Source organism: Syngnathus leptorhynchus, chromosome 9 (assembly GCF_054491065.1).
Source record: "Syngnathus leptorhynchus isolate UIUO chromosome 9, UIUO_Slep, whole genome shotgun sequence".
NCBI lineage: Eukaryota > Metazoa > Chordata > Actinopteri > Syngnathiformes > Syngnathidae > Syngnathus > Syngnathus leptorhynchus.
Window position 1 is genome coordinate 8,209,092 of NC_141203.1, and position 14,056 is coordinate 8,223,147.

The 14,056-nt window shown below is 39.0% G+C and overlaps 1 protein-coding gene across 2 annotated transcripts in view; it reads left to right on the top strand.

The window, feature by feature from the left end:
- The first annotated feature begins 695 nt into the window (after nt 1–695).
- LOC147050978 (glypican-6-like) overlaps nt 696–14,056 on the top strand; it is a 59,046-nt gene continuing 45,685 nt past the window's right edge. The window contains exon 1 of one of the 2 annotated variants that reach the window (XM_085919783.1): nt 696–830. Coding sequence is in view for 1 of the 2 variants with exons in the window: in XM_085919782.1 (XP_085775908.1) it covers nt 8,385–8,535 (151 nt within the window). In the remaining variant the exon portion in view is untranslated. Of the gene's footprint in view, nt 831–8,328; nt 8,536–14,056 lie in introns of those variants that run through there. The other variant, XM_085919782.1, reaches the window with a different exon arrangement.

Genomic DNA, 14,056 nt, shown 5'->3' on the forward strand with positions numbered 1-14,056 from the left:
TTCTCCAAGGCTGGGGGTCACAGACTTACGAGGTAAGGATAACAAAAGGGGTGAAGCACATTAAGGTGTCATGTAGATTGGAAATAAAACTTGCTTTTTTTGGAATGTTTATTTTCATAGTTTGGGATTTTATTTGAAAAGAGACCGGGAAGGTATTCTGCAGCCAATTGGAGACTGTGGCACATAATACAACAGCTCTATATTTTAGTTCAGTGTAGGTTTTTGTGGTTTCAAGCAGTCATCTGTCAGTGTTTGATGCTTTGACCCCACTTGTGTGAACACGACATTTGACACCGCCGCAGGCAATGTCAAATGAGACGATGTCGGCCATACATACAAATATACACACATGCACGAACACACACACTCGCCGTTAAACATGAACTATTTGTCAGAGACAAACTATGACTTCCTCTCAGCGACAAGCCTCTGTTGCATTGCTTCTCATAAAGGCTGCAAGGCAACTTGTGCGCTCAATGGGGTTGCGTCTCAGAGGTGCGTACGGCGACGCCCTCTTTGTCCTACATTTAACAAACACCACTCCTTGTACTGGCCAATAAGATTTAACTTATCTTTTTGCTTCCAATTTTCATGAGTTGAACTCAAGAAATTGAACACATTTTTTTTCTTAAATGGAATACTTGTTTATTTTGCTTGCTTTTATTGTGTAGTCATTGTTTGCTCTCATTTCAGAAGCTTTTCTTCCTGTTTTGATGACCGATTGTCCCAACCTGTGTCCCATTTCCTCATGTAGGAATAGTCCAGGTCTACCTGTGTCTTCTCGCAGACTTGTCTTCTGTGGCATCCTCAGACCTGAACCATCATTTCTCGTAAGCATTCTTGCTTCACTCGAGTCCATGCTTTTGTTTCAAGTGCTCCCTGTTTTGTCTCCAACTTTGCAAAACAATCATGCTTCTATTTGTTCCTAGTTTTTACCATCTTGGCTGTGATTTTTCATTGGTCCTTATATAATCTGCTTTGTTTTCTGCAATGCTGCTTCTACTTGTCTTTTGAAATCTCCATTTTTTATTTATTTTTTAAAATCTGAGAACCTTGCTTTAGGGACTTATTTGCATTTTTTTGTCACATTGTACTCTTTAATTTAAATTTTTTTGGACCACCTGTTACCAAGGGTCCATCCAGAATCATGTTGTTCCGCCTCTCCCCCAATGTATATGCGTTAATGAACACGTTTGTTTTGAAACGTTGCCTCGTTATACTACATCTGCATCAAGACCTTGATGCAACGATGTTGGTCAAAGGCGCATTTAATATTCCGTGCAGTCCCTCTGAGCTTTGGCCTCCCCCTCCTAGCAGGGGCGCCTAATGCAACATAATGAGTGGCGGGCGAATACTCTTGAGCGTTCCAACGTCCTCACTGCGGATCTATCAAACTATCACGGACAAATAGATGTAACCCTAACCCCCCCCCCCCCCCCCCTCAAAATGTCAAGCGTGTTTTCAAAAGATGTTTACTGACTAATTACAGAATGTCAATTGCCAGGAGCTTTAGGGGGAGAAAGGAAAGAAATGCCAAATGCATAACAATAACAAGACTAAAATGAGAGTTGTGTAATGGGGCAGTCAAATGTCAGGAAATGAACAAATCATCAATTATCTGTAGGGCCAGATCGTTTACTTGTTTTAATCACACACTTGTCAGGCTTCGGCCATGTATTGGAGGTAACATCTTGACTATGTTTGTGTTTCTATAGAAGAGAACCTATTAATACTTAATCAGGCATGTTCTAGCTTTTTCTTTCTCCAGATGGAATGTTTATGTTGGAATTTCTCGGTGCGTTCTGGCTTCGTTGCACATTTGAAACTCATGCAAGCTAAATTCACTGAAATGTTAAAATCCAGAGGTTTTGTAACTTTTAGGACCACAGAACTATTTCCAAGGATTATCTTCATAATCGTAAATGATATGGATTTTGTTTTTTCCCAAATTGTTCAATTTACAGTAAATATTATTGACTTATTTAATAGAAAGGAACCAGACTAAATGGTTATTCCTAATACTTTAATTAGTTTTACATGTTAATATTTGACATGCTCACTGATCTAAAGTCTTTCACAATATGCTGTTTGTTTCACTTGAGTCCAAATTTTCAATGGTCCATTTGTATAGCTTTGCTAAAGAAATGTCTGTGAACCTTTCTGAAGTTCCAGCGAGTTTTTTTTTCTTCCTTTTCTCGGCTTTAAGTGGCTTTCTATCAAAATAGTGAGGCACCGAGGATTCACTCTGCACCGTCATATGAGTCCAGGGGACCTCTGAGCCTAATTTGCCTCAAACTGAAAAGGCAGATAATGGTGCGTTTCAGAGAGGCAGCCCAATTCCCCCGTTTCCCTCATCCAATATATATTCCATTTTAAAACATCAAACTGCGGGTAGCAAATATGAAAAGAGCCTTTGAATTAACTAAAATTGAGTGTGAGGGGAAACATTGATAGCGCTTGATAAATTTGTATAATCTCTTCAGATGTTGTAGGCAGGGGAAGTGAATTTCTTTGTCTTGTTTTTTGCGTTTGGAGATTCCTACAGATAAATATGAATACAATCTAATGATATCTACTATTAGTTTTGCAAATATGTGAATCGAGCTTTCTGATACTTTGTGCATCCTTGTCAGCATTCTCGACTTTTTATACTTCACCTTTTGCACAGCGTAATTTGTCGAAAGTGACTCGAGAGAGCGAATGGACTCATTTCATGCTGTAACTGTTAAATGCTGCTGCAAGGGGAAAAAAAAAAATGGAAGTAACCAAAGGGCAAAAATATAATGGAATTTTAAAAGCAAATCAGTTATATTGGAAGAAGTCTGTCTGTTCTTAACCTTTTATTGAGCCAAGGGACACATTTTGCATTAGAAAAATCTCACGGCACGCTACCAAGCAAAAATGTCACAAAATATATGAATTCTTAAATGATGATGATATTTGTTAGTAACTTCCCAGCCCCATGCAAAAAATAAAATGGCAGTTTGAGCATAAATACAGCCAAACCCATTCACGAACAATCAAATGGGGGCTTGTCTCATTTCATTTAATTGTGACACACACATTTACATGTCAACATGTTTGCCTATTCTATAATAATTCAAATCAATTTCTCTCCTCTAATATGCAATTAACTAGCAGAGTTGGCCCTGTCCCATTGATACCCTCAGAATTGTGCACCTTTTTAGCTCAATCACATCTCGACTCTCATTTCGTCACCGCTCCATTAGCGAGCTGCTTCTATATGGAAGCTATGGCTCATTAACTAAGCACCTTCATTACACTTAATGGGCTAAAGGAGGCTCAGACGGGCACACTCTTCCTTTGCAGGACAATAAATAGCCCTCCAAAGACCACATCCCGATAACTTGGAGGTAGCAGTGTAGCATTGTGTGCGTAGAATGTAGTTCTACATTTTCTTTTCACAGATGTGTTATTATGATGACAGCAATGCCGGTCGTGAAATGGAACATTGAACTTTGGCAACATAATAGAAGCTCTATTTCAACAATGTCCATGTTAACTACCATTATTTTGCTGCTACTGCTTTGAAAAAAAATCCTCATTTTCTAAATATTACTATGTGTCTCATTCTATCTGGTGTATTGGATAAGATGTGGCTTGCGCAAGTTAGGAATCATCATGCTTGTCCACATTTGGAAAAAGTAGTGTTATAAAGCAAGGACAGAAGCAATTGAGAGGGAAGGGTTGTAATTTCAAGTTTGGAAAGTAATAAAAATAAATGGGAGGAAAATACCCCAAAGTTAATGATCTAGCCTGGTACCTGAGGGATCCAAGTATATTTCAATGAGGGGCAGTGCCCCCTACGACCCCCCACCCCCCCTCGCTACATTATGGAAAATCATTATAAATTTGTCTTTCTGCACAGGTTGTATTGACTCACAATGTAGTGTACCTAACAATTTGTCCAGCTAGCACAAAGCTTGTATTTGAACACCATCAGCATATGAGGCGACATACAAGATGGGAGAATCCATCTGGCATGTTCCGCTCTAGTGACAGTACACTTACCTTTAGCTGTCAGTCGATCGTGCTTTATTGCTTTGTCCTTGTTGCATGCATGCATCTCCAGCTATTTTTGCTTTGCTGTGGTCCAAGCCGACATTGGACTTCAATCTAAGTGTTGCGAGCATGCTAATTGCATGCCCCTGGGGGAACTCAGAGCTTGATTTGTACAGCAAATCACAACATTCGGAGAGCTTTGCACAAACGTCTTATTTTGAACCTTTTACGATTCATGAGGTAGAAACTTAGTTTTCTGTATTTGCATAGTCATAGTATAAGCCTTGATTGCTGCTCACGCCGTAATGGTTTCATTCTTCACTGTCAGCCCCACGGACATGTTTGTTGGCAACGCAATCAACGGCCGAGGTGATGAAGCATGAGCGATGACATTATGTTTAGGCATTGCTTCGCTGTAGGCTGCAGGAGAATGCGCGACACCTCTCGTCTCCAGTCGAGCTTTTGCTAATTACGCAGTTTGGTGGCGGGGAAGTAAAATTGGTGCGATTAAAACACTATGTTTCGACTAAGTTGATTTTTTTGGGGCGTGGGGGCGATGTAACTATATGGACAATACATGATGAGGATTGTTTGGGACACCCAAAATACTTTTTATCAAACTCATCTTACAACTTTACCATTAAATGACTTGCAGATGGGAGCGGAAAAATTCCTCCGTTTTAAAATGCCTCGTCTTTTTCCATTCTACTTTTACCAAAAGGTAATCACAGACAATTTTTGTTTCATTTTGTATAAAGGAAATATGAGGTGAGCATTTTGCTGTGCTCAAGTAACTGGGTCAAGGAATACAGTATATTAGAACAAATGGCAGAATTTGAGGATGCACGGCATTGAAAATGTTGACCTTTTTGGTTTAGGCCGCATTGAGTAGAAGTGATGACGTGACATTATAAACACCCTGCCTTCTAACTTATTCCCACTAGCCTTGGTGTATTTCATTGGTTTTAAAAGGCAATTTGGAACCCTGATGGATACATTTCATCCTTGAGCTGGCTGGCATTATTAAGGAGACAGGCATCTTCATTATGCTTTCATTTCCCTCCAGAGTATAATGAAGTTCCATTTAAAAAAAAAAAAAAAAAAAAAGCAAACAAAACAAACTTTCTGTGTTAATTCCTTTGTGCTAAAGTGACCCCTTTAGACAGTGCAACAGGAGATAATTACTGTCGCCTATAGAAGTAAATGAGCCTGCCAACAAATCCTATTTAATCTGCTTTAATTAGACCTACCTGTTAAGCACTTTCATTAAAAATGGACAATGATCAATCTGAGCATCATATAAATCAAATTTACTCCAATACATGATACAAAGCTTAAATATTTATACGATGAGCTTTTTTTTTTTTTCTAAGACTGCTTATGGTCCATATTAAGCACTAATCTTTTTTTTTTTTAAGTGATAATTCCCCTGATCGTATATTCCCTTTGTTAACATATCTTATGTTAAATTAATGAGAATAATGCCAGCAAAATGTTTATCCTCTTTGAATTGAATGCGATATTCCTGTACCGACAGAATATAAAGTAATTTACATGACATTGAGTGAGAGCAGAAGGTAGGATGTTCAATTGAGAGCAAAGTGGGCTCAGGTGGAGGTCCAGGCAATAGCAATTTAAGAAGCTGTGTGCAGGTGCTTTCATAAAAACCTCAGTGATCCTCCATCTGAAGGAAGTGTCTAGATCCAGCCTTAGAAATGACTCCTTTTTTTTTTTTGGACTGGCCTGTCAATATAAAGCCTGGTTTTACTCATTTAGCACCGTCAGAGCCAATATTGCTTTATTATTTCCCCTGCTGTGGGTCAAGGCTCCGTGCTCTGACTGCGACGCAGATGTGGCTTCTGCGAAGAAGGGATTAAGAGTTCTCCTCAGTGCATTCCCAGATATCGCATCTCGACAAACACCAATATGCAAATTTGCAAGCAGCCAGAATGGGGGCACATTTGCTCGCAAAATAGACACAGCACACAGTCTTCAATGCCAGAGAACACTGATCAAAAAGTAGCTGACAACAATAACGGCGTCATGAATTTTATATTTCTCAGTTTGTGTCCCACAGTGAGGAACTGAGTGATTTGGCAATCCTGTTATTGTTAATAATAATTGAAACAATAATGCTACTTGAGACATTTCTTTTGTTAGCCTACTTTAAATTGTAATTGTTAAAGGGGATATGAACCCAATATGCAATCCTTTGCAATATGTTGTATATGCCCCACACTAGTCTAATAACGGCATTCTGATATTGCATTTGAGTTAAGCAGCAAATTCCAACCATTTTTATCCATCTCGGCGCGACCATTTTGTCATTTTCTGTCAACTGAAAATGATATCACAGGTCACAACCAATTACGTCTCAGCTTCAGAAAACTGGTGAAAAAATTGCGTACATTTTCAACTGGTACCCTTCCAATGCTGCCCAACAAGGGGATACAAAGTTTTCAATGTAAAAAAAAAAAGAAAAATACTACAGACTTCTGGAAGCCTTCCTCTTGATCAGTTTAATTTGTATTCCCAAGTCTTGAGTCAACTTCAGGTTAGATTTTTAATATTTGATCCTCGTAATATAGTAACAGCAATACACCATAACTGAAGTGGATGGACATGTTTTTGGGGTGTTATATTTGCAACATGATGTATGTTGTGCACCATCATTGAAAATGCATCAGGGTTTCCTCTTTTGCATACTTCCATACTCGATCCGCAAAGTCGATAAATGTCAGCCTCGCTGTAAAATCACTTTGTGAATATTGGATGAGCAAACAAACCACACATGATGTATATATGGAGTTCACTCCAACAGATTCCCACCAACCATCCATTTCCCATGTGGCAGAACATCTCTGCGTTCCTTCAATGAATGTTATCATCTAGGGGAAATGGTGGTTCTTTTTCATACCCTGAGGTATCATTTACGCTGCCATGGCAGCCATGTTAATCCACTGCTGATCTACCCTTTTCGGATCAAGATGCCCTACAATCGATAATGTCATGGAGGCTTTGCCTTCTGCTCTTCATCATGGCCTTTCTCTCCATCTCTGACTTAATGCACTTTGATACTGCGTTAATGGGATTTTGTGTTTGAACATAGAAAATGGAAGGAAAAATATTGACAAAAAATAACCTCTCATTGCACAGCAAAAACTGAGAAAATGCATTTGTTAGTTGCAATTGGATTTCCACGGCATTGCATGTCAATATGCCCCTTAGTGGCAGTGATTAGCATATATGACGTCAGGATCATCTGATCTAAAAAAATGACAGTTTTAAACATTTTACTTGTTGCAATAATTTTTTCTTGGCACTCGTAGAATATTTAAAACTTATTTATAGTGGAATTCTACACAGGATATTGCACATTTTAATGAATGAGAGCACTTTATTAATGTTTTGCACAATTATAGAAAATGTGTCTTTAAAAGTGAAGTCAACATGCAAATTATTATCATAATATGTTCTGTGCAACCCAAATTAGTTGAAATACAGCGTTGTGATTTTTGTTTGGGTTATGGAATATTAACGTCACAGTTGCTCAAGTCACATGTGTATCACAAAATATGCAAACGCAAAAGCTTTCAAGTCAAGTCAAGTCAAGTCAAGTTTATTTGTATAGCCCTAAATCACAAGCAGTCTCAAAGGGCTTCACATAGACAAATAATTGACAATTATTCTCAAAGCATCCCTTTCACACTAATCTCTCAATTAAAAAAAATGTGGCATTCCCAAACTATTTCTAGGCAGCTTCAATTACTAATGATAATAATAATAATTTAGTTTCTCAGTATTCCTTCAAATCAACAAATAATACTCTTATGACGTTTTATGTCGCACCATAATTAAATGACATGTTATTCCCCAGCTTCAGTTGCCTATACTTTGGTGTCTGCAGTGAACTCCAGTCCACATTTTGTGGGCTGCTTTGCATCGCCGGAGCGTCTGATACGCAACGCACGCAGTCTCTCCTCTGCACCCACTCGCACAGCAGTTGTACTTGAACGCAGCACCCCGGTGCTCTCAGTCCGTACTTCTGTTGCACTGCTGCGGGGCTCGGACAAGTTACGCGCAAGCGGTGGGAAGAGCGCTTCTCTTCTCCGGATCCATGTGGCACTTTTATGCGCGCCATCTCTCCAGCGGTGCATGGTGGGGACTCTTAATTAAGCACCCCTTGCTCCATTTCAAACACATCTCCTCCTCAGGGACATGCACTTGCTTGGCTTTGCAGGCGCAAACTGAGTAAAAGATCCAAGTACCAGTGGATCTTGCTGTTGTTGTATTATTATTATTTTTTTTAATTAGCAGAGGATACAGCAGGGAAGCTCCTGGATCTTTTATCCAAGTCCACAATGCTCAGACTGGAGATGCTCGTTTACACTTTTTCTGCGCTGTGCATTGCATCCAAAGCAGAATTGAAAGCAAGGAATTGCACCGAGGTGAGAGAGGCTTGTGTTGCCAGGGGCTTCAGCTTCACGCATGTTCCCCTCCAGGAGATTCCAGGTAAGAATCCAATGCGACGTTAATACCAACAAGTGTTTGTTTCTGGCCGGAAAAACAAAAAGAGTTTAATAGAGCTGATTTTTGATTTGCGGTTGAGTTAGAATGGAACAACATCCCAGCCACTTGTTCAATTTCCAACAAGAGTTTTAAACTTCAGCATTCAAATCTAAACTTGAATAGGGAGTGCCTGTGTATTCTGGAAAATACAATCAGGGAATAAAGTTGGAATTTTAATGAAAATAAAATCCTTGTACAACCCAAGAAAATATGGCATATATGGGGGAACGTTATCATACATTGAGGAGGATCATTTGAGAAAAAATAATTTAGTTTTATGAGACGCAGGTTCTGAAATGTGAATTTGGACTCTTTAGAGAGAGAATAATGCATGGTGGGATCTCAGTTCAGCAAAGTCTTTTAACAAAATTTCAGATAAATTGCTAAGTTCAAGTAACTCAATTGAGTTCTCTCACATAGCGTAAATGTCACATTTGTTATTAATTTTCAAAAATCAGTATCAGCGCTAGTGTTGCTCTCAAGAAAGTGAAAAGTGCAAGTGATTGTGCTATTAGGAAGCCCTGCAAAGTGTTGTTTAGGTGGGTCATCCATCCACAGGCTCCACCCTCGAACTCCCTTGACGACCTCTGCTTCTGGCACACACAACGTTGACGGGCGGGAATGGATTTATTGTATTTCCATTCATCGGTTTGCTTCGGTCGCCTCCATCGCTTCGGTTTGAGAACAGATTCAAATTCTTGAACTTATTGAAGCGAACTAATTTTGAGAAAAAGTTGTAACAGTACAAATAAAATCCTGATTTATTTTAAGGATTAAGTTGGAATATGACAAAAGTATTTCATCATTATAAAAAAGATCTATTATTAGAGAAAAAAATGCTATTTATGAAGAGGAACATTTAGTGATAGTACAAGAAAAAAACTTTTTGAAAAGACCTGAAAATTTTGACACTCATTCTGTTCAATTACAATTTTATTTTCTCAGTCATCGTTTTTGGTTAAGGCAAACATTGCCATATCTTTTCTTTTTGTTTTCCATTGAATTGTGTCCCTAGTATTCCTTCGCAGAGGTCAACGGTCAGTGCGGCTATCTTTGCTTCCTAGAAGCACGCCGCCAGTTAATTCCGCGCAAACTGCTCGACATGACGATAACAATATTTAATCCTAATGTGAAGAGTCCCCACAGGCGACTGCAGTGAGATTGCCTGCTTGCTCCGTGCTGTAGCCAATCCTGCGTGCATAGATAAAGGATAATGAATGGTCAGTCATAAGCAGATTAACTAACCCCTTCTCGCGTACATTTTAGCGCCAACGCCAGGCGGAACTGTGGCTTCCGCTTGCTTAAGTATCTCCGACCACAAGAGACTCTTTTTTTCCACATGATTAAAAATGCCATAAAAGGCAATTAAAGCGCGTCTCGCTTCCAATTATATCTTACAGCTGACTGATAGACTGACTGTAAAGCTTACTGGTAAAGCAACTGGCGATGTGAGACTCTCCCACACTTGTAAAAAAATCGCTAGGAATAAATATACAATTAGACTGAAACGTTTTGTCAATGGCAACAAACCAACGGTGTAAAAATCCTTTCTCATGAATTTCAATACTGATACTAATACCAAAATTGGGACAGCAGCAGTAAAAAATATCGGTCTGCTTGCTGGCTACTGTGGAGGTGCCATTGAGCAAAGCGCCATCCTCGCATCTCGACTCAAGTGGTGCAGCATTGTTTAATCTCTCCTCGCATGCCTGCATAAGTGTGATGTAGTCCTCTGTGATATAAATTTAGAGCAGTGTGAGTTGAATTTCCCCTTGAGAGATTATAATGGTTATATTATAATACAGTTATCAAGATTGTCATATGGTATCATTAGGAATCAGTCAAACGTTCTAATATCACGAATTTGTTCCAGGAATCAATTACAGGCAGGTATTGAGTGAACAGTATTTCAGTATTGATCCACCTGACACGAAGGTTCATGCTCCTCTTAACTCGGAACAAAGTGTAATTAGTCTGAAATCAGCACATTTTAGCCATGACATGTTTGAATTAATCAGATGTCTGCTCATAAACATGATGTTTATAATTCAAGTTTGCCAGCCCTTGGTTTATTAAAACAAAGTGACGGCAATTGGCTCATGTCTTCAGGTACGTAAAACAGAATGTATGGAGGAAGTTTTGGAAGTTAGTGGAGATACTCTGTGACTGTATAACAAGAAATGTTTACACTGGTTTTATCTTCAATCAAAATGAAGAAAACATCTTCAGGAAACAGAAGCAATATGACAGATTTTGCACTAGCGGAACTAGAGGGGGGGCTGCGGGGGCACTGCCTTCCTCTGTAATATGTTTGTGGTTAGAATGTCTGCCTCATAGTTCTGAGACTCTGTGTTTGAATCTCAGCGCTGGCATTACTGAGAAGCCCAATATGTAGTTTTACATGTATAATATAGATGAATATAGATTTTCCTCATGTTGCTTGACAATAGTCCAATTCAAAGGAATTTAGTTTTTCCAAGATTTCTCGTGACATTCCTCAGGGAACAGTTTGCATAGTGTGAATGTGGGAAATGTAATAATTCACATTACCTAGCATGACGGGCCACTTTCCAATTTTTACGTTCATTGGCACGATGAAACTCTATAAGAAACAGCTGCTAAAGCACGACGGCATTACCGGCGTGGCTCAGTTATGCGTTCAAAGCAGAAACAGCTGTGTTTGGAGGAATTAAAGTCTTCAGTAAAGCGTAAAGGTGAGTTTGCAGGAGAAGTGATGGTTTCATCGAAAAATCTTGGCACGCGGTGCGCATAGCGTGAGCGTTTTTCATCCTGCATCAGCAGAAGTGTCTCATGGGGAGAAATTTTGTAGAAAACAAGCTAAACGGGATGAGAAGTCAAGAGATAGGGCTTGTTTCAAATTATATCCAACATGGGACGTGTTAGGTTCTCCTAAATTCATTTCAAAGCACTACTTCACTAACTGAACACTTAATTAGGGACACAATCTCAAGTGCTGAATTGAAACTTCTAGAAACTTCCTGAAAAGCGTTATTTTATATCAAGTTTATTCTTGTATTTGTAGCGCATGGTTCAGTCATGTTGCATTGTGATTTGGTCACTTCCGTCCATCCATTTTATCCTCACCGGAGTGGAGTCACTGGTAGGCTGGAGACGAGCTCACATTCACACTTTTAGAAAATTTACAGTCTTCAAAGAACCTGACATGCTTGGTTTTTTTTGGAATGTGGGAGGATACAATAACGGTGTGTTCAGTAAAAAGCGGTGCCGCTCGCTATCAAGTAAGACATGTCTATTTATAGATTATTCAATTATTCCATGACATTAACTGCAATTGGCTGGGAACTAGTGAAATCGAAATGGACGGCTATACTGTAATTATACCGGTAGCTACTACCTGTTGCCTGACATTTTTTTTATTTCTGTAATCAGGCAAAAAATATGTAATGTAAGAATCAAGTGTGTTTACTTAAGGATAAATAATGCTTGTATTCTGGGAAAAAACAAGTGGGGACTTTTTTACGGATCATTGGTAACCTTGTGTTGTGGTTTCTGTGCTGGTGACATTTAAGGCAGCCTACATAAAAAAAAATAAAAAATCCCCGTGTTTCTAAAGGCAAGTACAGAACTTAAATGAAACTTGCATTGCCATTGCATGTAATGGAAACCCGTGCATTAGCGATTGTGGCAACCGTATGAAGGCTACTTTTTGTTCCACATGACTTAATTGAGTGTGACAGCAACTCTGAGCCAAACTCCAATAGTGCTGATTAGTTGGTCAACAGATGCTGCTGAGAGACAACAATGTGCGATGGTCATTTTAAAAAATTCATTGATGGTTTTAATTTTTAACTTGAAGCAGGCAGGTTGCACGCCTCAAGGGCACGACGGCCATCTCGCGCAAATTTGCTGAGGTGCTCATAAAGCCTCGCCTCTATATGACTCATTCAAAGGCGTTGATCAAAAGGTGTCTATTCAAGAGATGACATCATCTGGAGATGAGAGATGAAATTGTTTGCTCGATGCGTCGTCGGCACGGATGCAAAGGTGCGAGCGCGGAGGTTATTCTAGGCATTCGTGAACAGGTGGTCCTTTCATCAAATATGCAACCTAGCTTCTTAGACACGGCTATGATAGACGTGCCAGATGGGATTATTCATTTTTTTTTTTTTCTTTGTTTAATTTGTTGTGTGCGAAACAACAGGGCTGTCAGAAATGTTGATACCGATAGTTTCTCAACTACTCAAACTGAAAGAAAAACATTGTAAACCTTTGTTTGCACCTGAGTGACAAGGGCTGTAGTTTGCATTGTAAATGAATAATAAATTCAGTGATGAATTAAATCCACTTTCAAGAACTACACATTGCTTTTTTTTTTGGAGTCACTTAATTGTCAGTTTTGTGTTAGGCAGTTTGTCAGAATTTTCTGAATGTAATGAATAATCTAACTTGCAAATGAACTTCTTACTTTTACAATCAAGTCATCATTTAAGTAAGTAACTTTGGAAGTCAATGTAACTGGCGACACTGTTAGCAAACTAGTTGACATTGAATTCGCGCCAATTAGCGCTCTTTGCCTCAATTGCTTCAAGACACGATTTGAGTAGATTTGGCAGATTTATTTAGACTCATAAGTGATGAGTTAATTGGGCTGTGTGATTATTTTATTTTTTTATAAATGGGCTTATTTATACCAAACTCCAAATATTGGAAGCAGAATGTCATGCTCAACTGTGACCTCAGCATAATTGCTCTTAAGTCATGCTGGCAATCCCAGAGTTTTATTGTGGTCAAAGCGATGCCTTGGAGTTAGGCGGAGTCAGGGTTAAAAGGCAAAGCCCCGTCGGTATAAACTTTTTGTCAGAGCAAGGCCACGATTCCGCCTGCGGATGAGCTGGCTTGAGGCTGTTTGCAGATGCATGTTCAGAATTCAAATGCTATTCCGTTATCGAACCTTTTGTATAAGTACATAAATACAACAGAACCTTGAAAATTCCTTTCAAAATTGACTTGGACTGTCTGAGATTGCTCAAAATTATGGATGACCTCTCAAATAACCCCAGTGAAACTTCAGCCTCCCACTGGTAGAATATCTTAATTTTGTTGCACATCCCATACAATTCTCGTACTGTAAAAAAAATGTTAAATATTGTGGTGACAGTTTGACATAAGAAATTGATTATTTCAATGTCCGTATTTCCTTACAGAAACATAAAAGCGGTTGCTTGCTCGCTGGCTATATAAATAGCTACATAGATATTTATCAAGTGATGAAACTCAAAATGTTATTATTATGTGCAGCATCCTGGAGCAAATTGTGATCGACTCTAGCTCCACCGAAATAAGCAAACTCAGCATCATTGTCATTTCCTGGAGGTGACAAGGTCCCCTTTTGTCATACAAACAAAGAGCACACAATTTGTTACCTGTTTTCATTTGAAAACATGTCACATCGACGGCCAATAACTATTGTCTGGATTGAGCT